The sequence below is a fragment of the Eptesicus fuscus genome, chromosome 10, assembly GCF_027574615.1.
Source record: "Eptesicus fuscus isolate TK198812 chromosome 10, DD_ASM_mEF_20220401, whole genome shotgun sequence".
Classification (NCBI taxonomy): Eukaryota; Metazoa; Chordata; class Mammalia; order Chiroptera; family Vespertilionidae; genus Eptesicus; species Eptesicus fuscus.
In genome coordinates, this window is record NC_072482.1 from 14,536,461 (window position 1) to 14,563,527 (window position 27,067).

Genomic DNA, 27,067 nt, shown 5'->3' on the forward strand with positions numbered 1-27,067 from the left:
AGAGATGAAAGCCTCTACTCAAAGTTTAGAAAAGTGATGCTTTGGAACTTAACATTAGCAAAGCTGTTGCAGGCGTGGCTTTTATGATGCAAATATTTTAACAATCTGGTTAGATTATAGTCATCTTTCAGGAATGCATGGCCAAGTTCATTAATGCCTTAGAAAGTCAATTTGTTAATCAACAGCCTAATAATACCTGGGACTTTCTGGCCACATATATAAACACTCCCAGAAGTTCAAACAGAAAGCTAGAATGTCTTTTTTTTAAGTTCAGGTGATCTATCCACTGAGCTTCCTCCACCCCCACCCCCACCCCCTGGGAGTTCCTTGAAAGTAGTTTCCTTGTTGAATCGTTAAACTGCATGCAAATTCTTCGTAAGCATCTGAGCACTAAATTGACTCTTGAGACTGTTTTTAATTGTTTCTTTTATGTAATGACCCAAATTATAAACTTGTCATCTTTTATTCTTCTTTTACTCAAGGTCTTATTCTATTTACTATTTATGCCAAATAGCTCTTGAATACATTCTATCTTCTCTATTCTCAATGCCATTGCCTTAGCAGAGGCTTTCCCGGCCTCTTGCCTGCAATATTGTGGCAGCCACCTAATTGGTCTCCATGCCTATTATATATCCTAACTCCAGTCCCTCCTCTACACCATCATTGAAATTATTTTTCTACAATACAGATCTGTTCATGTCAACCCCTTGTTCAAACACCCTAAAATAGCTCCTTGATGACCATACTAGTTGTCTAAAAAGAAATTTTCCAAACAAAATAATCCTACCCAAACATATATATATATATATATATAAAATTATCAGAACACCTGTAAAATACCTACGGGGTTCTAAAGAGCTGTTAGATAATTGCATGTCTACACCATAAAGTCTAGGTAAACTGGCTTGGCATTCAAAGCCTTCTCCAAACACCATCACTCCACCTTCGACACTTCCTTCATCTCCCCTCAATGTACTCTGGACTCAATTCCTCACCTTGGCCTAACAGCCACAGTGCTTTCAGACATTTACCCTTTCCCCTCCCCCCACCCCCATTTTATTCCAGCTTTTCTTCTGCCTAAATTGTCTTTTAGAATTCCTACTCATTTCCCTCACCTCTGCCTCATAAACCCAGTTCGAATGTTAATGACCTCCCAGAGCTTCTCTGATCTTGCCCCTTCTCTGTACCTGAGGCACTGTCACTCTTCAGTGACAGCACCAATCACAGGGCACTGCTTACAGGCGCATCTCTTTTGTTACACTGGAACATGCAGCTGCTTATCTCCCTCCACATGCCATACCCCCACGTGAACATATTTCTAACACATTGTTTGGGAAATGCTTATTGAATTAATAAATGGAGATATCAGAGCCATAAGAATCCTAGGACATGTTAGGGATGTTATTACTGGTCCTTCCACTTCTAAATCATGTGTAGTTCAATTGTACAAATATGGATTCTGCCAAATGGACTGTTATTACCTAGTCCAAACTTGGAAAGCCAGTGCTGTCCTATGTCTGTGAAGTGTGCTTTCATCCTACCAGGAAGGCATGTGCTTTGAATTGTTTTTCCAGCAGTGGTGGGTGATAGATTGACTGTAGCAGTACAGTCTTGCCTGGCTTTCTTCTTCATTTTTTGTTTTAACCATTTGTGAGCTGATTGTGTGGGTTAAAGATATTGTTTGCCACCTAAAACTGAAGTGAAGTTAGTTTACCCACACGAGGACCAACCCTACTGTCTTCTTTGGATAGTAGAAGAAAAGCACAGTGCAGAGCCCAGCCTGGTTTTCTTTCCCTTCTCCTCTCTCCTCTCCCTTCTCCTCCCCAACCCTGCCCTTTCTCCTCCACTCTCCTCCCTTCCTTTCCCTTCCTTTCCTCTCCCCTCTCTCTTTTTTAAAAATACCAACAGCTTGCTTGGATGAGGAATGCTTGTCAACTATAACTTATTTACTTATTAGGCGCTTACCTAATTAGTCTAGAATCCGGGAATGGGTGTTTTAGGTTAAATCAGGAATGTAGAATTAAATCAGAGCCAGAAATGTAGTCTCTAACTTCTCTACTGGAAACTATAAAATCTGCACAAGTGTTTAAATTGGAATTGACAGGGACTTGTAGGCCAGGCTGCAAACTTCTGGAGCCAGAGAGTCAACTCAAATACCCACTCCCTGGTATTTCCACCAGGGGTGCAGCTGCCCAACTGTCACCTTGAATGCACCTGGGCAAATTCAGGCCTGACATTGGGCTCTGCCCTCATGACCTCTGCCAACTAATCAGCCAAAATACATCCAGATCTGGAGAGCCTACTCCACAGTTTGGGTATATGCCCAGAACTGCAAGTGTACACCAATCAGGTGGGAGAGCCTATCCAGGTGCCAGGGCAAGAATCACCATCTGACTGACATATGGGCTATGAATTCTCTTCTCACAGCGTGGGATCACACACAGGCACTGTGTAGGGGTGGAATATTTGATCTGTGCATACATAGGCAGGGGGTTTGGTTTAAATCAAATCATGACTAAAACACCAGGCAGGAAAATAATGCATAATAATTTTTTTCCCTGCATATTTTCCCCACCTTGAATATAGCCTTAAATATACAATAAGGGGAAGGTATCAGTTCCATTTTGGGAAGGTATAAATTTTCCACTTAAAACAATCCACTTATTATGTTGGGGGATTAACTTTGCAACTATATCAGTAAATTAAATGACAGTTCAATAATTATATTTGTGAGACTAAAGTGCATAACACTATTGAAGAAATCATTAAAAAGTAAATCATCACCAGTGTAAAAGGTTCTCATCATGGCTGAGAAGGGATTTTTGTCACACTATCAATAAAAAAGTACACAAATGTTTCACTTAAACCATGATTACAAATGCTAGATGTTTCTGGCAATGGTAAATAAAAACTCTATCTTAATAAAACTAATGAATTCTTTTCTAGTATTTACTTAGTTTAGATATGAAATCTTAATAGAAAAATGTAAATAGTATGTTTGCTAGGTGAACATGAGCAATTTAACATACTGACTGAGTTATATGTCTAATTCGGCGATTTTCAACCTTTTCATCTCATGGCACACATAAACTAATTACTAAAATTCTGTGGCACACCAAAAAAAAAATATATTTTGCTGATCTGACAAAAAACAGGTATAATTTTGATTCATCCACACCAGACGGCTATTGTCATTTTTTTATTTGACAGTCTAAGGGAAAAGAGGCAGTGCCCTGACTAAATGGTTACGCACTGCATGTTTTAAAATTTCTTGTGGCACAACAGTTGAAAATGGGTGGTCTAATTCTGACACCATTGTAATTAGCTAGTTATTAATAATAGGAAAGGAGCAAAAAGGAGGCTAGACATTATAAGCATGGCCATTTGAGCAGCTTCACCAGGGAGCTGCAACTTTGCACTCCCCAGGGAACCACTGGACCATTCCCTGTAGATCACTGCGGGCAAGGGTCCCACAAAGGGGAGATGGATGCACGCACAGTGAAGTTGGGATGACACAGGGAAGGTACTTGCCTGTCAATCTAACTTGGGGAACCATGGATTGGCTAGAATGGGAATGGCCAATTCAAGTCAGAAAATGTGGGAATACATAATTTCCTAAACAAAGGAATTCTTTCTTGGCTCTTGGGACTCTCTTGGCCCCGTTTCCTTGCATTTCCCCGATGGCCTATGGCCATGCAGCCCCTAGAGGAAATGGACTGATGGACTACAGCAGGAAACATAAGCTAAGCTAGCTTGGTGATGTATTGGACTGCTCCAACATGGAACTGTAACTCTGGTCACTGGCTCTTATTCTAGCCCTATTAAAGCCCCTATACTTCTTCCATGGCAGGAAGGAGGGAAAGAAGATCTTGGAAACTCAGGGGTTTGATTCTTTGGAAATAAAAAGCTTTCTACAATATTTCCTCCCCCCATGCGAATCTCAGAAAATTCTTTTTTCTTGGGATATTACAAGAAATCCACTACCACAAGCAACAGTTGGAGACATGGACCTCTCCCCACTGGTAACAATTCAATACTTAACATCTCCTTGTTTATTTATCGATTTAAAAAAGTTCCTTCCCATTTTTAGAGAACAATACTTAAATTTTGAGACATCTCAGCTTAGTTTAGTTTCTCGCAATTAATCCTTTTGCTGCTTTCATGAATTTGTAAGTTAAAAGAATCCTGTGATTTTTTTTAAAGAAAAAATAATTTCATTTTGGGAGTCACTCAAAATATTTTCTATTCTGTACCTATTCCTTCAGAAGATTGCAAAAACCTAGACTATAGTAACACTTTCACATCTCAAGATTTGGATCTTTTAGAATATTCTGCTAAAAAAGTTTCCCTCTGTGGCCAATTACTCATCTTTCCTTGCTCTCATGTTCAAATTCTTCCTCCACTCTCCAAGATATCTAGCCTACCATTCACAATGAATGTTCACTAACTTCTTGAACTACTTCAAATTTAAAAAGAATAAAGGATACAAGCTTGGAGACAATACACAGGGCTAATTAGGGTATCATCTTTCATTTCTATTCTGACCATCCTCCCATTAGAAAAGACTGCTTTTCTCCTTTTCAAAACATGTACCTGAAAATTCTAGGATTCTTTGCAGGATTTCTAGGGGTCTAAGAGATCTTTGATTTGAAAGTCCATTTACAGTTTTTTTGCTATTCAACATAAAAGTTCTGTCATTTCATGTTTTATATTTAAACTTCTTGTAACTGTTTTGCTGATTAGGAAGTTATGTTTTGGAATTTTGGTTTATTAAAATTTCTTACATAATTTAAGCAGTCCAAATAAAAGCTCTACACAACACTGTGCAGTGAGCACATCACCTTTGTATTAGACCCACGTTGAACTAAACGTGAGGTCTTTACTACTGATATAAAAGTGAAGGCAGAGAACAGCAAAATATGTCTGACTACTTACTGTGTACTGTAGAAGCAAACCAGTTAACAGTACCAGAATTTTTCAAAATGGAGCCGGATAATTCCTTATAAATAGTTCACTGACTGTGCCAATTTAAGGCATTGCTGCAGAGAATTCAAATGAGAGGTCTCTTTTCACTTCTCCCCAAATTCTGTCTGATAACTAAAAACAGTTTAACAATGAACTTAGGGGTGCTTACAAATTAGTGCTTTCATTTTCTTTGCACAAATACCCAGAATCATTGCTGAGTCATAAGGCATATCTACTTTGAGTGATCTCCATACAGTTTCCTATAGTGGGTGCACCAGATTGCAGTCCCACCAACAGTGCCCAAAGGTTCCCTTTTCTTCACCTCCTCGACAACACATGTCAGTGGTAGACTTTTTGGTAACAGCCATTCTGACTGGTATGAGGTGGTATCTCCTTGTGGTGTTGATGTGCAGCAACCTAGGTGTCCAATGATAGATGAGTGAATAAATAAGATGTGCGGTGTGTGTGTGTGAGACAACATAAATGAATCTAGAGGCTATTCTGCTAAGTGAAATAAGTCAGAAGAAAGACAAATATTGTATGGTTTCACTTACATGTGAAATCTAACAAAATAAAACAAAAACAGACTCACTGAAACAGACACCAACAGGACAGTTACCAGAAGGGAGGGGGTGGGTAGATGGAAAAAAAGGGAAAGGGGAATATAGTCATATTATTGTGATAAATGTACACAACGACAGATGATTACTAGAATTAACGGGGTGATCACACCGTACAGTATAAAAATGTTGAATCACTATATGGTATGCTTAAAACTAATATGACCAACATAAGGTACATTTAAATGAAATAAATTTAAAAACTAAAAACATTTTATAATATAACACGATTGTGCCACCTCTATTTGGCAATACAGACTCATGATGCTATGCATACAATAGCAGTATCATAATGATGTTTACCAAATTTGGATTCAATAGGTAAAGGAAAATAAGTTTAACCCAGAAACCTTAAGCAAGTATTTGTAACAGAAAGGTCTGCCGGAAACTGACATTTTCTTTCTGACATCTTTGAGTAGCTTGTAATGTTTTAAGGTACCTTAAAAATATTTCCCAGAAAACCATGAAGAATTACCCTAGGTAAGAAATCCTATATTGATTCCCTATAAACATGACCAGTTTTAAAATGTGAACATTTGTTAGCTATTGTTAGTGAAACAACTTTTAAGCAAAAAATTTCTCTTTTGAGCCATGGCCATTGCATCTTGTGTAGAACATTATTAAATACTGCTATATTTGTGACTCAAAACTTCTCAATGCTGTGTAAATAAAATAAAACATGGAAATAAAGTGGACACTGTGATGGTTATATTCCAACTGTTACCCATAACTTTGTGAAACACTTTCACTTTCCTACTGAATGAAATTTTAAGAGTATATCTTCTCGATATAATATCCAGATAGTCTGAAATATTTGATAAAGAAACCCTTTTCTGGTAGAACATCTTTTAATACCTCTTGCAACACTTGTCTTCCATATAATGTAGTTTGGGAAATGCCACCTCACATTACAGGACGAGACCACTCAAAGAGTTAAAAACAGGTCAGTCTGTAAAGAGGAAGTTTAATGAGTAAGTTAGTGAGAATAAATGAAGCCCTGGTCCTAGGGAACCAGAGTATTTAGTTCCTGTCCACAGAAAGAGCTCTGGTTCTTACTAGGCAACCGTAAGCTAGTTACTTAACTTGCCTGTAAATCTTAGTTTTCTTATCTATAAAAAAGTGGGGGTGATACCCATCTTGCTGTATTGTGAGAATAAATAATATAATGCAGGGGGAAAATTACTTTTAAAGTATTATATAAGTTACTAGAGGCCCGGTGCACGAAATTCATGCACTGGTGTGTGTGTGTGTGTGTGTGTGTGTGTGTGTGTGTGTGTGTCCCTAAGCCCAGCCTGCACCCTCTCTAATCTCGGACATCCCTCTCACAACCCAGGACTGCTGGCTCCCAACCGCTCGCCTGCCTGCCTCCCTGATTGCCTCTAACCACTTCTGCCTGCCAGCCTGATCACCCCCAAACCACTCCCCTGCCAGCCTGATCGACACCTAACTGCTCCCCTGCCAACCCGATTGCCCCTAACTGCCCTCCCCTGTTGGCATGGTCACCCCTAACTACCCTCCCCTGCCAGCCTGGTCACCCCTAACTGCTCCCCTGCTGGCCCTAACTGCTCTCCCCTGCAGACCTGGTTCCCCACAACTGCCCTCCCCTGCAGGCCTGGTTTTCCCCAACTGCCCTCCCCTGCAGGCCTGGTCCCCCACAACTGCCCTCCATTGCAGGCCTGGTCTCTCCCAATTGCCCTCCTCTGCCGGCCCGGTCACCCCTAACTGCCCTCCCCTGCAGGCCTGATCACACCCAACTGCTCTCCCTTGCAGGCCTGGTCCCCCCCAACTGTCTTCCCCTGCAGGCCTGGTCCCCCCCAACTGTCCTCCCCTGCAGGCCTGGTCTCCCCCAACTTGCCCTCCTCTGCCAGCCTGGTCACTCCCAACTGCCCTCCCATGCAGGCCATCTTGTGGCAGCCATCTTGTATCCACATGGGGGCAGCCATCTTTGACCACATGGGGGCAGCCATCTTATGTGTTGGAGTGACAGTCAATTTGCATATTACCCTTTTATTAGATAGGATTATTTTCTCAACCAATACTTGTCTCAGAGTCTAATGATTTTCTCTCCCAAGGTCTTCCAACTTCTTTATTTCCACATTTCAAACATTCTCTCCCTAACTAATCCTAAATTGAACACTGTGTTAAGAAGAACCATGTAAAATTTCTGGTATTCAACTGTTTTTGTCCCATAGAAACTGTAATTTCACTTAATATGACATTATAAATTTGTTCTCTCTTTTTTAAATATATTTTTATTGATTTCAGAGAGGAAGGGAGAGGTAGAGAGAGATAGAAACATTAATGATGAGAGAGAATCATTGATTGGATACCTCCTGTATGACTTCCATTGGGGATGAGCCTGCAGCCCTTGACTGGAACCTGGGACTCAGTCTGCAGGCTAACACTCTATCTACTGAGCCAAATGGGCTAGGGCTGACATTGTAAATTTTGTAACTGCAACCCTCCAGCCTATGTTATTTATTTTTTGTTAATCCTCACCAGAGGATATTTTTCCATTGATTTTTTTAGAGAGGGTGGAAGGGAGGAGAAGAGACAGAGAGAAACATCAGTGTGAAAGAGACACATTGATTCGTTGCCTTTTGCAGACTCCCTGACCAGGGCCAGGGATCAAGCCTGCAACTAAGGTACATGCCCTTGACCAGAATCAAACTCTGGACCCTTCAGTCAGAGGGCTGATGCTCTATCCACTAAGCCAAACTGGCAAGGTCCCCCCACACACACACCATTTTAAAATTAAAAACAGCTAAATTAAAAGTTTCACTTTTTTTTTTTTCTAGAGAACACTCAGTTTTAGGTTATTCTTATAAGTATGCCACATGTTAATTTTTTTCCTGAGAATCAGTAGCCCAAAACTATAAAAAGGTACTTGGCTCCAATCTATAATGATAGACTTAGTACTTCCAAAAAATGTGTTGAGAAAATTTTTATTCCCAGTAAAAACACAAATATTTAAGAATTCTTACCCTATTTCTAGTTGGTATTTACATTTGAAAAGTATTCTAATATTTTGTGACATTATATTTTCCAGGTTGAACCCATAAGACGCAAATGGTAATGTGCTTATGACATAAGACTTATTCATGAATGTGAAATTCTAAATCAAAACAGTCAAAGCAATCTGCTATGCCATTTTTGTTTTAACAGTTTAATGTAAGAGATTCTTAAAGGAGATTTCCTATCTTTGATTCTATTTGTCTCTTGTGAGCACCTGAATAATCGATGATCCAAGAGTATCCCTATGTAATAGATGTATACACATCAGTGAATGGCCGCAGTGGAAGAACAGTAACTGCGAGTCTGGAGGCTGGATCCTAGAGTGCCCTGTCATCCCCTACAAGGTGCCTCTTGGTACAGTGCAAAGCTTCTCTGAGACCGAGACTAACGAGCTTCCTCAGGTCTTAGCTAGCTCCAAATACTAAGAATTTTAGATAGCTTAGTGGATATTGAAGCAACTCAGTTCTAGGGATGCACGTAAAGTATTTAGGTTAATGACCATGCTTAAATGAGCAATTTTATGCTTTCATTATCCTAGTTCAGTAGAAAGCACCTGATAATATGCAAGCTCATGGGGTTAACATATTTTTCTACTCTATCACTCAGGAGAAACCAAAATAGATGTAGGCACTACACATGGGGTTATGTCACTCAGTGAACACAAGTTTCCTTTCTCTGGCTTTCAAAATTATAGACCTGGTTTTACATCAGCCATTCACAGCACTTCCCATTGAGAGCTGGGATTGAGCTTCGGAGTAGGTAACCACGGGCACCACCCACTGCTTGTAAATAGCAAGGATCTAGATAAAACATATGTCTCACCACCTTCCATATGATAGACAACCAATATGCTGGGTTGCTCTGCGGGTATTTTCTCTGAGAGAAAAAACAAAATGCTCTAAACTATAAAAATCCACTTTATTCACAAAATTTTTAAATGTTTTTTACATCTAAACTTGCACAAGTAAATTCTGAGAATACTAATTTTTAAAAGATTTCTTAAAAATTGATTTTTAGAAAGAAAAGAAAGGAGAGGGAGAGAGAGAGAAACATTGATGTGAAAGTTAAACATAGACTGGCTGCCTTCTGCCCTCCCCCTCCCGAGGACTGAGCCCTCAACCCGGCATGTGCCCTGATTGGGAATTGAACTGGCAAACTTTCAGTGCATGGGCCAATGTCCAACCAACTGAGCCACACCGGCCAGGGCTCTAGAATATTATTTTTAAAAGACAACTAGCAAAAGCACTTGAATTTTTAAGCTGCAAAAATAAAATACCTTTCAAACAATTAAATATCAACTAATTTTCCAATAGAACAATTCACTTAAAGCTTTGGCTACACCTTGTTTTGAGTCCTGATGTTCTTCTTAATATAAGTTTTTTCCCCTTTACTTCTCTATATTTTATTAATTTTCTAGCACACTAACACTACTTTCATAAACAGTAAAATGAAGAAATTTTAAAAACGGAGGAAAATTAGGCTAGTAAGAATTTCTTTGTTAAAAATTACCAATTTTAATTTAGTCATCAGTCTGTGAAAACCTTTTCAATTAACTTATATAAATTATGAACTCATAAAAACTGAATTTTTGATGAAGCTTCATAAATTTGAGGCCATGTAATTTGTACATTAGATTTTTGCTGCATAAGAGTTAGTGTACAAAATCTAGCTATGCAAAAATCTATCGGTAACTATATACATTTAGTTACCGAGACCTCATTTTTTAAGATGATACAAAAATCATTAATGTTCTTCAACCATTATTAATCCCCAAAGTAAAAATGAATATTTATTCTCAGGAACAATAATTTTTAAATGGTAGTTAAACTTTACTGGTATAAACAATTAGTCTGTAAAAAAGAAATTACATTATTATTCAGGTTTTAGTTTCTTCTGTGATTACAAAGTGAGGTGTGTGTGTGTGTGTGTGTGTGTGTGTGTGTGTGTGTGGTTGGGTGGTGGGAAGAACCATTTCTACTTTCATCTGTATATTTATCTGTTGTCTTTTAGAAAATATTCTACAGGCACTACCGCTACTTCTACCACACATCAAGTTCATAGTACTCCTGAAACTCTATCATGAAGAATATTCTATTATTATACCCATTTTATAGATGGGGAAACTGAGACATAAAGAGGTTAAGAATCGTCCTTAAGGCTTCTTAACTAGTAGGTGGCACAGCTATTATATAAACCCTTGTCATTTGTCTTTAGGATAAAATCAATCATCACACAATCTAAGCTCACCTAATATCAACCACTACGAGTAAAAGGACTATATAAGATGTCAAGCATCAAAATAACTTAGGACATTCTAGATTACATAAGTACTCTAAAATAACTACTATAAATTACAAACCCTGAAGTGATTTTCAGAATTACTAATCACTTTCAATGTTCTTTAGCATGTGCATCCAGAATATCAGGCATATAGGGGTAAAGGACAGTTGCAAATATCTTGTTTTAGGAGAAAGCTTTTGAAGCTGGGAATTAGAAGGCCTGGATTTTAGCTTTGATTCCATCACTTACTCTAATCAATAGCTTAACCTCAGGAAAATTACTTAAATCTTCTAGGTATGATACTTTCTCTGATCTTCTGTACAGAATTGAAAATAAATGGGAATACAGGAAAGAAAGAACTAATCAATAAAAACCAATATGCCAAAAACAGTACAGGCATTCTTCGGAGCTATTTTGGGTTTGGTTCTAGACCACCACAGGAGAGCGAGTATCACCATAGGTCAGTTGTAATCTTGCTGGGGAGGGTCTTGCCTTCAATATGTACAAAACACATCTATGGAGTCTTCCAATATGTAAAAAACACATCTATTGAGTCCTTCAATATATAAAAAACACATCTATAAAGTACAATAAAGTGAAGGGCAAGAAAATGAGGTATGCCTGCACTGTTACAATTGGTTGAGTGGGGATGGTTTACAAGGGTCTCCACTGCACTCACTTGAGTGTCAGGCAACTGATGTTCACATTCCGACCCTCCTTCTCTGCTCTAGCAGCTACACAGTGCAAAGCATTATTGGTACTTTCTCCTTTCCTCCAATTAACATGACTTTAATAATTTATTTCTTCTATGATGTCAACTAATTCCCAAGGTGAAGAACTTACAATTCTTTATACAATGAGTTGTATTCCCGAAGCAAATCATGTTTTGATTTTGTATAGAATTATTTCTGAAGTCATAGAGAGTACAGACTGATGCCTCACTAAAAGCATTTTATCAGTTTACTGATTAATGCTGGAGTTAAGTTTCTGTGTAACCTACTGTTATTTTACTTCTTCAAATCAATTTCAAATTATTGGCTTCATACAAGTCAAGTTATAGATACTCTAAGTTAGATTATCATATTTATATATATACATCAGACAAGCATTCTAGATTCAGAATGACATGTTGCAAAGTCAAGATCTGTGTTTCATAAATATAAACTAGTTGTTCATGGGCACTTTAGTTTACAAAGGGAATTTTACATTGGAGGTAAGTTAGCTTAGCTTTTCTGTATGAAAATTTAGGTCTCACTCAATGGCTACTGTAGAGGCAGCCTACATGCCTCCTTTCCTCTTAGGAGCTGCAGCTCGCAGCCTAGGTAGCAGAGTGTTTCTAGTGCTGCATAAAGTATCACCTCAGGGAGTGGCCTCAGGGACTGAGCATCAGCACCCCAACACCAGGGACTGAGCATCAGCACCCCCAATATCAGGGACTGAGCACCAGCACCCCAACACCAGGAGCACCTCCATTTGGCAGTGAAGATATGTGAAAGCCAGGGCAGGGTGGCCACACTGTCAGCATAAATGGTCTGACAAGCTCTCCCACTTTAAAGAGAATTTTTAACTTAAAGAGGCAGATATATAGAAACTGTGTCTAAAATGTAATAGGCATATTTATTCTCTTAGGCTGGGAAAATTCTTATAGCTCTAGGGAATGAAGCGAACCTTTCAAGGTAGGTCCTTCCTGAGGAGTGATAAAACTGGGCGCCCCTTCCTGGTGGAGTGCTTTTACCCCTGGCTGTTGATTTAAGCCATCTGCTCTGGCAGTGGCCAAGTAAACCTTCCAGGTCATGGCTTATTTGTTCTGTTTTCCAGATCTATTTAAATTAAGCATTTAAAAATGGCATCATTAGTTTTAAAAGCATATTGGTTATATATTTATTAGATAAAAATTAGCTTAAACTCTATATATTATACTTACATGTATATGTATAATATTATACATAGATATTCTGCTTTAGTGTATTAAAGCAGAAGTACATTAAAAAAAGGAAACAGTAAATTCTACTATTCCTCAGTCACAAATCAAACCTCACTTTCTGAAAATCAAACCGATTCCTTATAAACAGAGGATTTGGAGATAGTTCTATTAACATGAATAAAGTTTTTTTTTTTAAAGGGCCACAAGATGAGCATTTAATTAACACACACACACACACACACACACACACACACACACACACACTTTAGACTATTGAAATATAGTCTTTAATTCTCTATTTAAAAACAAACACAACAAACACTGATTACAAGCTTTAAAACCATTTGAAGATGTGAAAGACTGTCTGCATTTCAGCCTACTTCAAAGCCAGTAAAGAAATCATTTCTTCTTCTTCCAACTCAAAGTATGTTTAGGAGCAGGAGGACATCTGATAGAAGTGGTATTGCCAATCTAACCAATTTTAAAATATAAAGTGCTTCTAGCAATATTTGGATACATATAATTTGACAAAAATGTTTTATAAACCTAAGCTTTGAAAAATAGAAAATATAAGCTCCAACGAAAAAAGCATAATTTGTGATTGAAAGAAAATAATATTTTGTAGAAAAAAATTGTCCTTCCAAAAAGAGACAAAAATGACTAACTTTTATTTCCCAAGAGAATTATGCCACTTTTATACAACAAAATTACAGTCACCACAAATTGCTTTCAACAATTCCATTGCTTCTTCATTTGACCACTTGAAAATCAAAATTCTTTCAGATTATAAATATAACTTTTTATAACTCTGTTATTACGTACTGTGAATGGGGAAAGGGGGCCAATCTTGTGGCCGTAGCGCCGAATGGCCTCTCTGATGTGGCAGGGCTGGATGGCATCGCTGTGAGCCTCAACACCACAGGCCGCAGTGCTCTGCGACAGAAAAACACATAAATTGTTACTAAATCAAAAACACACAACAGAACTACAGTGTATAAAATATGAAAATAAATTTTTATAAAAATGGACATTTTTTTTCCCCTTAGGATGCACATCACTGCTGCCATACACTACATCTAAAAAAATTCCATGAACAAGACAAAGATGACTTGCACATGACCTCTTCCGAGCAGACCTACCAAATGCAATTGCCATGCTCACAATATTTTGCCTAGGCCCGCGTCAAGGTACAGGAGAATGCAGCCACTTGCACGCACGTGCAGTCTCAGCGGTTTGCTGAAAGAACCACAGGAAGCTATTTTTTTTAACATTCAAACATATAAATGTTTCTTTGGAACTTGTTGTGCATATTTCTGAAATAACTTAAAGTTCATCAATTTTAAAATGAAAATATTGCTACATATTTATTTATAATATGAAGACTGTCATAAAAGATAATTTCAACTTGGTGCTAATTTCTAGGTGTTCCTCAGGGCAAAAGCAAAATAAAATAAAAATTTTCTATTTTAGTTTGTCTCATCTGTAAAATATAGTACAAAAAGACACAAGAAAGAGAAAGACTATTTGCAGTGAGCGTATGGATACCAACTCAAGAAATGTATATAATATGATTAAAAAATTTTAAATGCACAATAGGGTCATGATAGTCCCATGGTTCAGTCGCAGGCTCCAGCTTCCCAACCACTTGGGTCTGTATCCTGTCAGTTACCAACTCTGTCAAGTTGTGTAATATCTCTGCACTTCAGTTTCCTTGTTGCAAAACTGGGATAATTACTGTAATTGCTTTATAGTACATTGGATACCAGATGTCAGATCATGAACATTAAAGAATCAAGAGAAGGAAGCAGTAGCTTGTATATTACTATAAATATGGTCTAGAAATCATTTGTAGTCACATAATGAAGAGTATTCTTTTTCTGATAATTACTACAATTACCACTCTCATAATTCCTCATAAGGATGTAACTAATACCACCTCCATGTACAGTAATTTGGCAAAATCTTATCAGCCTGGCCAGTGTGACTCACTGGTTGAGCATCAAACCATGAACCAGGAGGTCATAGTTTGATTCCTGGTCAGAGTACATGCCCAGGTTGCAGGTTCGATCTCCAGTAGGGGGGATGCAGGAGGCAGCGGATTGATGATTCTCTGCCATCATTGATGTTTCTATCTCTCTCTCCCTCTCCCTTCCTCTCTCTCTAAAATCAATAAAAATATATTTTAAAAAAATCTTACCAAAATGAAAAAGCACAACTATTTTTTTTCTTTATTGATTAAGGTATTACAAATGTGCCCTTATCCCCCCTATTGTCCCCCTACCCTCCCTCACTCAGACCCACCCTCACCCTCACCCCCTGTTGTCTGCGTCCATCGCTTATGCTTATATGCATGCATTCAAGTCCTTTGGTTGATCTCTCCCCCTTACCCCCACCCTCCCCTACCTTCCCTCTGAGGTTTGAGCATCTGATTGATGCTTCTTTGTCTCTAGATCTGTTTTTGTTCATCCGTTTATGTTGTTCATTATAATCCACAAATGAGTGAGATCATGTGATAGCACAACTATTTTTGATCCAGTAATTTCACATATAAGAATTTACCCTACAGACATATCACACCAGTATAAAATAATATACATATAAGGATCTTCACTGGATTGATGAACTAAATCTTCATTAATGAGGAAACACTGAAGTAAATTATATCTATTCAATGAAACAGAAACCACCAAAAAGAAAGAGGCAGTTGCATACATACTCCTACTGAGTTCCAAACATATCCTATCTCTAAGATTTATTGTGTGAAACAATGCAAGGTATACAACTAGGTGGTACCATGTTACCACTTGTTAAAAAAAAAAAGCAAAAAAGGGCTAAACATGATATAGTCATAAAAGCATAGAGCATTTCTGCAAGGGTACACCAAAACTCAGGAACAGTGCTTAACTCTTGGAGGGTAAATGTGTGACTGGAGGACAAGGGTTAGAGGAGAAATTTTTCACTGTATATCCTTCTGTACTTTGTAAACACACTTTCTGTCCTTGTGCACACTTTTCCTATTACAAACTAGTAAAATAATTTAAAAATTCCTACAAAACGAGAGCATCTGCTAATTATCCAAGCTGAACCTGAAATAAGACTTAAAATTTCAAACAAAATACATCTTGATTATTTTTACTATTTTCACAAGATTTGAAATAAGCCAAATAGAAATTTACTCTAGGGTATCTTTCCCAATTTCATTCCAACAATATCCTAAATAACATATCTGCTATGCCCACAATAACACGGATTAAGTTATATAACAACACAGGTTAAACCCTCACTTTGGCACTGATATAAAAGTGCACAGGGTTTTTATTGAGTGCTTTCTGGATTCTTATTCCAAATACTTTGTTTCAGTTGGACTATATTAGAATAATGCAATTATCAGGTGCCTGAGTAAGGTAAAGACACTTCTGAGAGTTCATTTGGCTCCAAAATGTGAATAAGACTAATATTCAGAGGTGGGAAAAAGTAGATTTACAGTTGTAATTTAAATAAACAACACAATAATCCTATATAATAAAAGCCTAATATGCATATTGACCAAACGGCAGAACGACCAGTTGCTATGATGCACACTGACCACCAGGGGCAGATGCTCAATGCAGGAGCTGCCCCCAGCCTGCAGGCCCCAGGCCAGCCAAGGTGGGTGCCAGCGGGGGCTCCCCGATTGCCCTGCTGAGGGAGGCAACTGGTGGCAGCAACGGGGCTGGCGAGTAGGTGGAGCCAGGCCGGCCAACGTGGGTGTCAGCGGGGGGCCCCCTGATCACCCTGCCCGTCACCCCACAGATCGGCCCTGATCGCCGGCCAGGCCTAGGGACCCTACCAATGCACAAATTTCATGCATCAGGCCTCTAGTTAATAAATAATAATACAAGAATAAACTCTTTTTTTGAGTACTCACAACTGTTTTTGCCTACCCCTATAGACTCATTAACCTGCTAGATCTAACAAAAAGATGAAGTTAACTTATATAAAAATAAAAATATTGAATTTTGTGAAAAATGTCTTTAGATTTTCCATTTTGCCAATTTCAGATTTACCTACTATACGTAAGCAACTGCAAACATTAGCGTAAAGTTACCGTGTAAACTTCTACATTATACTGATTTGTGCACTGGACTCTTTGGAAGGGAACCTTTAAATCTCAAATGTTTATTCCCAGTATTGTTTCTACTTCAACAAGTACCATTACATTTCTGTCAACATCCAGTCTCTCACCAAGGTACTTATAACCTGTTCAAATTCCAAATTCATACCAAGTTTAGAATTTTTAATTTAGAAGTGACTCTAGCATTTTTGCAATGTTCTTCAAAATGTTTTCAGAAGAACTAGCATTACATTTATATATGTTATCTAATATTTTAAAAATCTTATATATGCTGAAAACACATATAAAGAGTATTAAATTTTTGCATCAATTCATGTTTCCTATTCTGATTGTGCCCATACTTTAGAATATTCTTTAAATTTTCAAAACTGAACCCATCTATTTGACAAAATACTGATTGCCAAAATCTCTGTGGGGACTGAACTCTTTATTTCCTTGCATAAAGTACAAGCTACTGTCAAGTTCTTCATAAGTCAGGTCCTCTTCCTCTTGGCTGAATTCCTAATCTATTCTTGTATTTCTCCATTGCATTTCTATTTATGTCTCTTCATCCAGAAGTTGATGCTGAGTAATGGAGGCTGGAGTCCTATATATTTCCTGGATTTGAGTATTATCCTTTTACTTGTCCTTTCTGTCTTGCACTGAATAAAATCTCCTGCAGTTTGAACGCTCACTTGTGGTACAAGAAGTTATATTGAAATTTCTGTTGCCCCTGGATCTCTTATAAATGTCTATACCTGTCCTGACTCTTTTCTTTCCAACTTAAAAGTTGTTGGCAACGAAAAATATCCTATCCTTGTTCAGTCTTCCCCTTGCCAGGGTAATCTAATGTTTAAGAAGGACCTGGAATCTCAGATAATTGCCTCTTATTCTTTCCCCACACAAATGGTGGCTAGATCTTTTGTTACACTTGAAGTATTAAGTCTTCTGAAGGAGTAACACATATCTCAGATGAGAGCAAATGAAAGGTTAGTACTACTATTACTAATACTTCTGTCACTCACTGACCACAAAGGTTGATATATAATCTGACTGGCCAGGCGAGTGTCTTTCTCCTCAGATCTCTGTGCTTAGAGAGGATTTCTTTTCAGAGGAAAGTGGACCATTCCTTGCTCAAATGTTACAGTATATAATGTAGTTAATTTATTCAGTTCAATTGACTTTGGGTGGTGGGCACACGGTGAAAAAATACAGATCTTATAATAAAAAAACCCACACCTGAAACCTATATGATCATGTTGACCAATGTCACCCCCAAAATTTAATAATAAAATAAGTATAATTGAGATGTTAATTTTTAAAACTGCAGTCTATATAACTAGGAAAAACTTTAATGAAAAAAATTAAAAGTAGAAATGGTATTTAAGGGGAAGAGAAGAGAGAATCACTGAATTCAAGGATTTATACATTATTAAATCTGGAAGGAACACAAAATATCATCTATTCTAAACCTTCCCAACTCCTACCCCCTTTTATAGATGAGAGAGTGAAGATAAGGGATGTGCTCAAGATTATAATGATAGAATCAGAATACGGCTATACATAAAATCTCTTGGCTTCTAGTACACAAAGCTGATATATAATAGAGACTTTATTATTTTATGTAGAATAAATTTTACCATGTTACCACCACACCATAGCTAAGATTTCCAGTGAGTAAAAATATAGCAAAACTGTATACATGCAGAAAGATGTGAATGAGTAAATAGAAAAATAAAGAATAGCTTTGAAGTGAGACATTATTCATTTTGATGCCAGTAATTTTGAATTTAGGGAAATTTAGACATGCACTTGGCTAATACTTCATTCAGGAAACCTTTGCTGTAAAATAACTCCAATTTAATAACTTGCAATAAGATTCAGAGTGAAATGTTTAAATATTTAAGAGAAAAAAATTTCAAAAATATTCATACTTATAAAGAATTATTTTTGTATACATAACTACCAGGTTAATAACAACTTCTTACATACTTTGTAAAGCAAGTCAACAGAAGAAGCTTTTTAGGTAACATTTTTTACCATAGTTTAAGTTACTTAGTAAATTAGAGAGCACTATATTTGAAATTCTTTAGAACTACTTCATAATAGTTCAGACTTCCCCTTAATAAATAAGCAGTGGACTGTGCCATTTTGTAAATGAAAGTGGAAACTGGATGAGGTGGAAATTTAAATTTACTTATTATCAATTTTGAAATTACTAGAGGCCTGGTGCACAAAATTCATGCACGGGTAGGGTCCCTAGGCCTGGCTGGTGATCAGGGTTGATCTGTGGGGTGATCGGTGGGGCAATCGGGGGGGGCCCTGCTGGCACCCACCTTGGCTGGCCTGGCGCCACCCATTCGCTGCCCCCCCCCCCCCCACTGCCGCTGGTTGGCTCCCTCTGCAAGGCAACTGTGGGGTGATGGCGGGGGGGGGGGGGGCCTTGCACCTGCCTTGGCTGGCCTAGGGCCGGTGGGCTGGGGGCAGCTCCTGCATTGAGCATCTGCCCCCCTGTGGTCAATGCACATCATAGCGACCAGTTGTTCCACTGTTCGGGTCAATTTGCATATTAGGCTTTTATTTTATAGGATATTTTGGCCTGGTTCCACTACTTGCATCGGCAAATGGTTCTTATTGTACCAACCTAGTTGTAAATGAGAGTATAAACTGGACAAATTGTAAAAAAAAAAACACTAGTAACTGAAAGTAATAGAGATTGATCAAAATCAGGTGGGAACTGAAAGGGGTGTGTAAGAAGAATGAAATGACAATGCGATGAGTTTTCTGTTTTTAATGTTTTAGCCTAAGGGCAGATGCCAGTCAGTATAGTGGGGCACACAAACTTAGCAGCTCAATACCTATAAAGTGAAAAAGGAAATTCCAAAAAGGACAGAATCAAGAATCAGTTTATAAACTACCCAACTCTTTGACTAATCTCTAAACCATTCCTGTATGATACTGAATGTAAGAAACCCTGCTAAAGCTAAATGAAGAGAGATTCTAGCTGCTGCCATGGAAGAGGAGTTTGAAGTTTAGAGCTGAATCAAGTAAACTGCCTGCTTAACACCCAGCTAGGAGAACTCTCTTCTTAGGAATATAACAGAATCTGAAATCTCTACAATGTATTACTCACAATGTCCAGGATATAATTCAAAATTATTAAACATGCAACAACCTAAGTGACTTTTACTCACTGAAGACAAGCATTTTAAAGCAGCTAATATAACTTTGCTCAAGGATATAAAATAAAATAAACTTGTAATAAATGACAAATAAAACATAATGGTAGATAAACAGAAACTATAAAAAACTCAAATGGAAAATATAAAACTATCAGAAATAAAACATTACTTGATGGATGTAACAGCAGATTGGAGCTGACAGAAGAGTCAGGAACATAAAGCAAGAACAACAGAATTTATCCAACTTAAAGAACAGAGAGAAAAGATTGAAAGAAAAATGAAACAAAGTCTCAGGTACCTGTGGAACAGTATGAAAGTAACAAATATGTACTTGGAGTCTCAAAAGTGAAGAACAGAAAGAATGAGGCAGAAAAAATATCTGAAGAAATAAATGCTGAAAATTCCCCCAAATTGGTTAAAGACATAAATCAATATTGAAGAAGCTCAGTGAACTCTAAGCAGGACAAATACAAAGCAAACCATGTATATCATGGTCAAACTGCTAGAAAACAAATTTAAAGATAAAATCCTGAAAGCAACCAAAGAAAATAACACTTTATATACACAGAAGCACTAGTACAAAATCCATAGGCATATAATTAAACATAATAAATGCCAGAAAACTGTGGAATTATAGCATTAAAGGCATGAAAATAAAACTGCCAATCCAGAATTCTATATCCAGTGAAAACATCTTCCAGGAATAAAGGAGAAGTAAAGATATTTCCAGAAAGATGAAAACTAAGAGAAACCATTACCAGCCAACCTGCACTATTAGAAATGCTAAATAAAATCTAGTAGAACAACAACAAAAAAACAATATCAGAAAATTCTGATAATAAAAAAGAAATGAAAAACAGTGGAAATGGTAGATGTTAAGGTCTCTTTTTTCTTTTAGTTTTACTGAAATACATTTGATTATTTAAGTCAAAAAATAGTATTATGGTTTATAACATATATAGATCTAAGTTGTTTGACAATTATAGCTTAAAGAGCAAGAGTAAAGTAATCGACCTATACAAATAGTCTTATATATTACATGCGTGAAGTAGCATAATAACAATTCCAAGTACACTGAAAATTTAAGAATGTATACTGGAAAAAATGATGCAGAGAGACATCACTAAGATACCTGTAGATAAGTTAAAATAGATTTCTAAAAGAAGACACAATTAACCCAAAAGAAGACAGGAGAGAAAAACAGAGAAACAGAAACAGAGAGAATAAGCAGAAAAAAAAAAAGAGAAAAATAGATGACCCCTATCCAACCATTTCAATAAATACATTAAATATCATGGAATTAAAGACTATAATTAAGAGATACACAAAGGAAAAAAAAGAAAAAGCAAGACTCAATTATTTATTGTCTACAAGAGATGTATTTTAAATATTAAAGATAAAGCTATAATAAAAGGAAATGGATAGAAAAACATATCTATACATATAAAAGGCTAATATGAAAAGTGTCCCTGTGGGAGTTCAACTGGGAGACCAGGAGTTCTATCACTCGCTTTGAGGTGTGTTGACCACCAGAGGGTGGAGCGGAATGAAGGGAGGCCCCGGCTGGCAGACTGAAGGCCCCAATTGGCCCTGATCGCTGGCCAGGCCTAGGGACTCTACCTGTGCAGAATTTTGTGCACCAGGCCTCTAGTATCATATAAATAGCACAACATTAGGCTGCAATGGTTACATTAATCAGATGAAAAGAGTTCAGGATGAATAGTATTTATAAAAGAGAGATTTTATAAATATAAATAAATGGGGAGATATACTACGTTCATGGATTATAAGAAATTCTTGGTATCGTTGAAACATTCAGATCCCCAAATTGAGTAAGTATTCAATCTAATCCCTTTCAATTCTTTTATATTTTATTTTTCCTATCACCATTTATCCCTTCTATGCTCTCTTCCCCCTACACCCCTTTGCCTTCCCTTTGCAAACACCACACTGATGTCCATATCCATGAGTTCTCTCTCCTTTTCTGGTCAATCCCTCTACCCCCCAACACCACCTCATAGCCTGCCCCTGCCAACACCAGAGCTATCTGCTTGCTCTCTATCCCTTTCAAAATCCCACTAGGCTTTTCTTTCTCTTTTCTCTTCCTGCCTTTCTCTCTCTCCCTCCCTTTCTCTCTCTCATTCTTTTTGATAGAAACTAACAAGTTGATTCTAAATTTACATTCATGCAAAGGACACAGAAAATTCATATTAAACCTGAAAAATAAAGTTTGAGGACTTACACTACCAAACTTTAAGTCTTATTAAAAAGCCACAGAAATCAAGAAAGATGATACTGACAAAAGGATTGACAAATAGATCAATGAAACAAAATTGAAATTCTAGAAATAAATCCACATAGATAGGTAGTTATGGATTATCAACAAAGCTACCAAAGCAATCCAATGGGAGAGAAGTGTCTTCAACAAATGGTTCCGTAATAACTAGATATCCATATGTGAAAAAGTGAACTTGGCCTCAATTCATACAATATGCAAAAGTTAATCTGACTTGATTAATAAAACTAAACATGAAAATTAAGCTATAAAGTTTCCAGAAGAAAACATAAGAGAACATCATCATGGTTTGGGAGTAGCCAAAGATTTCCTAGGACACAGAAAGCAATAAACATAAAATAAAGAACTGGATAAATGAGACTTCATCAGAAGTTCAAAACTTCTGCTCATCAATATACACCAACACAGTCTTGTTACACAGGATACATAAAGAACTACCAGTTGGTAAAAAAAGATAACTCATCCTCAAAAATACTGTGTAAAGGATTTGAAGAGATTCTTCCCTGAGAAATGTGTATGAATGACCAATCAGCACATGAAAAAAAAATGCTCAACATCATTACTCACATGGGAAAGGCAAACTCAAACTATAATGATGTACTATTAAGTATCCATTAGAAGGGTTAAAAGTAAAAACAATGACAACACCAAATGTGGATGAGCACATGGAGCAACTGGAACTCTCAGATATTGCTGGTAGAGGTAAAAATGATAGAACCATTTGGAAAAAGAGTTTTTCTTTAAAAACTGAACATATACCTACTCTGTGACCCAGTAATTTCTTTCTTAGCTACTTACCTAAGAGGAAAAAAAAAAGCATTTTTCCATGAGGACTTGCACAATGTTCATAATAGGTTTATTCATAATACCTTAAAAACTGGAAACAGACTAAGTGTTCACCAAAATGAGAATAAGTAGACTGATATATTCATACAAGGGTACATTACTCATCAATAAAGAGAAATACATTATACTTCTACTGAAATTTATAAATTTCAAAAATATCCTGAGTGAAAGAAATTTCACACAAAAAGTATACACACTATATGAAGTTTAGAACAGAAAAATTCATCTGTGATGGAAAAAAATCAGACCACTCATTCCCTTTTTGAGAAAGATGGCAAACATTGACTGGCAGGAGGCATGAAGAAACTTTCTCAACTGGTGGTACTGTTTTATACCTTTGAAAGGGTTTAGAAAACAACAGTCTTACACATTTGTCAAAATTCATCAAGTGGCATACTTAAGAACTGAGTGGTTCACTGTGTATATGTTTTATCTTAAAAAAAGAACCATAAACAAATTATACATAATGAAGCATTTAGGCATGAAACGCATTGATGTCTGCAGCTGTCTTTGCAATGTATCAAAAAAATTGAACTGATGGATACATAAAGGAACAATTAGATGCATAGATATAGTAAATGTAAATATATGGTTAACATAGTAAATATAGTAAAATGTTAATTGTAGCATCTAGATGGCAGATATATGATATTCATTCTACAAGTCTTTCAACTTTTGTATGTTTGAAAATTTTAAAATAAAATGTTAAATTTTTCAATATCTTGCTTTATCCAGAAGAAAGCTGTAAAAGTTTGAGTAGAAGTCATTAAGTATGATTAAGTATAAATTGGCTGCTTCTAAAAATTTGAATTATGAGAAAAACAGCACATTTTCCCTATCTCTGAAAAGAACTCAACAAGGCTTTCTCCTCTCTGAGGGGGTGGGAGAGAGGAAGGAGGAAGAAAAAAATCACTGACCTTTTTTCTTTTCCTTTGCTTGGTTTTAGCTGAGTCTTGTCCAGCATTCCCATTCCCAAGGGATCCTGCTGTGGCTTTCCCTGCATGCTGTGGTCCAGAGGATGGAGCTGTTGGTGTAGGAGGAGGTGTATTCTCAGGGGAGTCTGGGTAGGACTTCATGCAAGATCCCTGTCCAAAGAGATGTGGCTTTGAAATCAAGTGAACAGGACTTCTACTAACATTTGATTTTGTTTAGTAGATCATGAATTTAACACTAGTTGAAGCTTACAAATATACAAACACATCTTATTATTACCAAGTTCACAGAAATGGTGCCTCTATCTTGCCCCTAAAGGATCTAAATATCTTCACTTATAATCTGTCTAATCATTTAGATATAATCAGGAGTCCTCAGATATAGCTTCTAAACTTTCTGTGGATTTTGTCAGATACAGACATTTCTACCTGGAAGTTCTGTTAACATTTAAAACTTACATGTTTCAAAAGGAACCTCTAAACTTTCCCCACAAAACTGGACACCTTTCAGACATTTTTTTATATCAGTGTTGACCAGCCCTCTCCCAGTGTCTCAGGGTCACTGTAGATACCTCTAGCTCCTCCCACATCTAATTCCTTCCTTCTTTCACAAATCCCTCCTATCTATCTGGTTCCATTGGCTATGACTGTAAGTCTATTCTCTCTTCCATTTAGAAGTACTTCAAATATTTAAAAATCACTATACTTCACAGCCTTTTCTACAGGTCAAACACCTCAGGTTCCTTCAACCACTGGTACATGTTTTCAGGTTCCTTCACTCCCTGTTCACTCTCCTTAGACATCCACGTCCACCCTATAAGATGATGCCTAAACACTAAAACCAAACAAAGAAAGCTTCCTTACTGTAACATCATAATATCGGCTCCTAAGAAATTTATAGGCAAATAAAAGTCTCTGTCTTTTTTACATATGGTACTTATAACCTGTCATCCCATCAACCATACATACTAACCATACTATCTACTCGCTTACACTTCTCTATAATTTAAAAAAAAATTATGCTAAAACATTGTAAAATGTTTTGCTGAAATTCAGATATTGGTTTCTTTTATCTGCATGCCTAGAAACATTATCAAACAGGAAGGATAAAGCTAATCTAGCATAAGTTGTTCTTAGGAAAAACAAGATAGCTCCTAAAAATCATTGCTTCCTGTGCATAAGCCATGTGCTAGAAAAAAAAATCTAGAAAATTCACTTGAATTAATATTAAACTTGCTAATTTAATATGAGAAACCCAAACTTAAATAGCTCAGTTCTTTATAACACTTAATGCTTAAGAAATGATAATCATTAAAATAGAAAGCATTTTGTATTAAATTCATGCCTTAAGTTTCCAATTCCAATCCACTGTACATAGCACCTCCACTTGGATCTCCTTAAAACACCTGTTTGAGCTCATGACGCTTTAGCCAAGAAATCTTCAACACTTCCTTAATAACTAAGTGTCTAAGGCCTTAATTTTCTAATCTGACTTTCTACTACCCCTCCCCAATGAATCCTTTCCTTGAATATTTTAATCAGAGATTTTTCTTTCCTTGTACAATTATACTGATGCTGCCTCTGAGGCCAAGATTCTCCCCATTTGTACTGTCTCATCAAAGTCCTATCTCTCCTTCAACATCCAGCTTCCTCTTTGAAGTCTTCTGATTGTAATTAGGAAGTGATTTTTACCTTCACACTGTCTATGCCACGCATTTGGAAATTAGCATATGCTATCTTGAACTGTGTTTGTTTGCTTGCTCATTACTTTCCTTGTTTGTTTTACCTCCCTGAATAGAGATCATATCAGTCTCCAGAGTTCCCATTTGCACCCAAAGAGGTTAAGTCCTTAAAGCAGGCCCTTGATGTTGGTTGCTGATTAGTAACGGTGATGAGTAAGACTCTGACTTTAGAGTGGCCATGTCTTTGTGTTTAGTGAGGTGACCAGCCCTTTGAATACTTCCAGTCCCCTTGAATGTTCATTTGACTACCAGTCACATAGGAGAATGGGTGTCTGGCAGGCAAGAGAATAGTTTGGGGCTTGTACTAACATATTTAGTCAGGATGCTTTCTGAAACTCCTGCTCGCACCTCCCAGAGAGCCCAGGAACCCAGCACACATAGACCATTTTTCTAACTGCTGGGTAGCTGGGAACAGCTGCTGTGGTTGCTGAGCAGTTGCCCAGGGCTGCTTGGCCACCCTGGAGAACCAAGAAAGGGGAGAAATAAAGAACGTTCCTAGCCATGCAAGCAATCCCTTGAATGTTAAGATAAAACTAGGCTTGTTATGTTCACTGTACATTTCTTCAATTAGAAATGTTACAACAAATTTGTGTGATGTTAATGAAAAGCATACTTATAAGCATATTCATAAAGAGAACATGTACCAAAGACCTTTTAAAGGGTGTTCTTTGACATCATAATTTGGGCTTGTAACATAAACAAATATGTTTAATCAACTGGGTAATCTTTAGGGACTTTAAAAGTATGATGACTGATAATGATGTATGTCCTTTCCCAAGAAAAAAAGGATTTTTAATAGGTATAAACATTTTAATTCCTACTTGGATTCCAAGCCAATATGATTCTTTAAGGAGCATAAAAAGATGTCAAATTTTTGGCTATAATAATACGCTGTATAGACATACGAGGTATATAGTCATGGATTTACTAGGTATCCTAGAGCAGAGTTACTTAAACTTGGGAGTCCCTAGGGTCCATAGAATGGTTTCAGAGGGTCTTTGAACACCCTGAAATTGTATACAAAATCTGCAAATGTGTTTATGAGGAAAGGGTTTATAGTTTTCATCAAATTATAGCAGGTTCTTAATAAATATTTGTTTGAATGTTGACTGTCTTAAGATTCTTTGAGTAAAGGCCACAAATTCCAACATAATCTTTTCCAAAGAACTATT

The 27,067-nt window shown here is 37.0% G+C and overlaps 1 protein-coding gene across 5 annotated transcripts in view; it reads right to left on the minus strand.

The window, feature by feature from the left end:
- The window catches only part of SUPT3H (SPT3 homolog, SAGA and STAGA complex component), a 433,324-nt gene that overhangs the window by 64,417 nt on the left and 341,840 nt on the right, over window positions 1–27,067 (minus strand). For 4 of the 5 annotated variants that reach the window (XM_054722655.1, XM_054722656.1, XM_054722654.1 and 1 more), the window contains 2 exons: window positions 24,139–24,306; window positions 13,554–13,737 (listed from right to left, as the gene is read on the minus strand). In XM_054722655.1, coding sequence (XP_054578630.1) covers window positions 13,573–13,737; window positions 24,139–24,306 — 333 coding nt within the window. In that variant the 3' untranslated portion in view covers window positions 13,554–13,572. Of the gene's footprint in view, window positions 1–13,553; window positions 13,738–24,138; window positions 24,307–27,067 lie in introns of those variants that run through there. The other variant, XM_028127963.2, reaches the window with a different exon arrangement.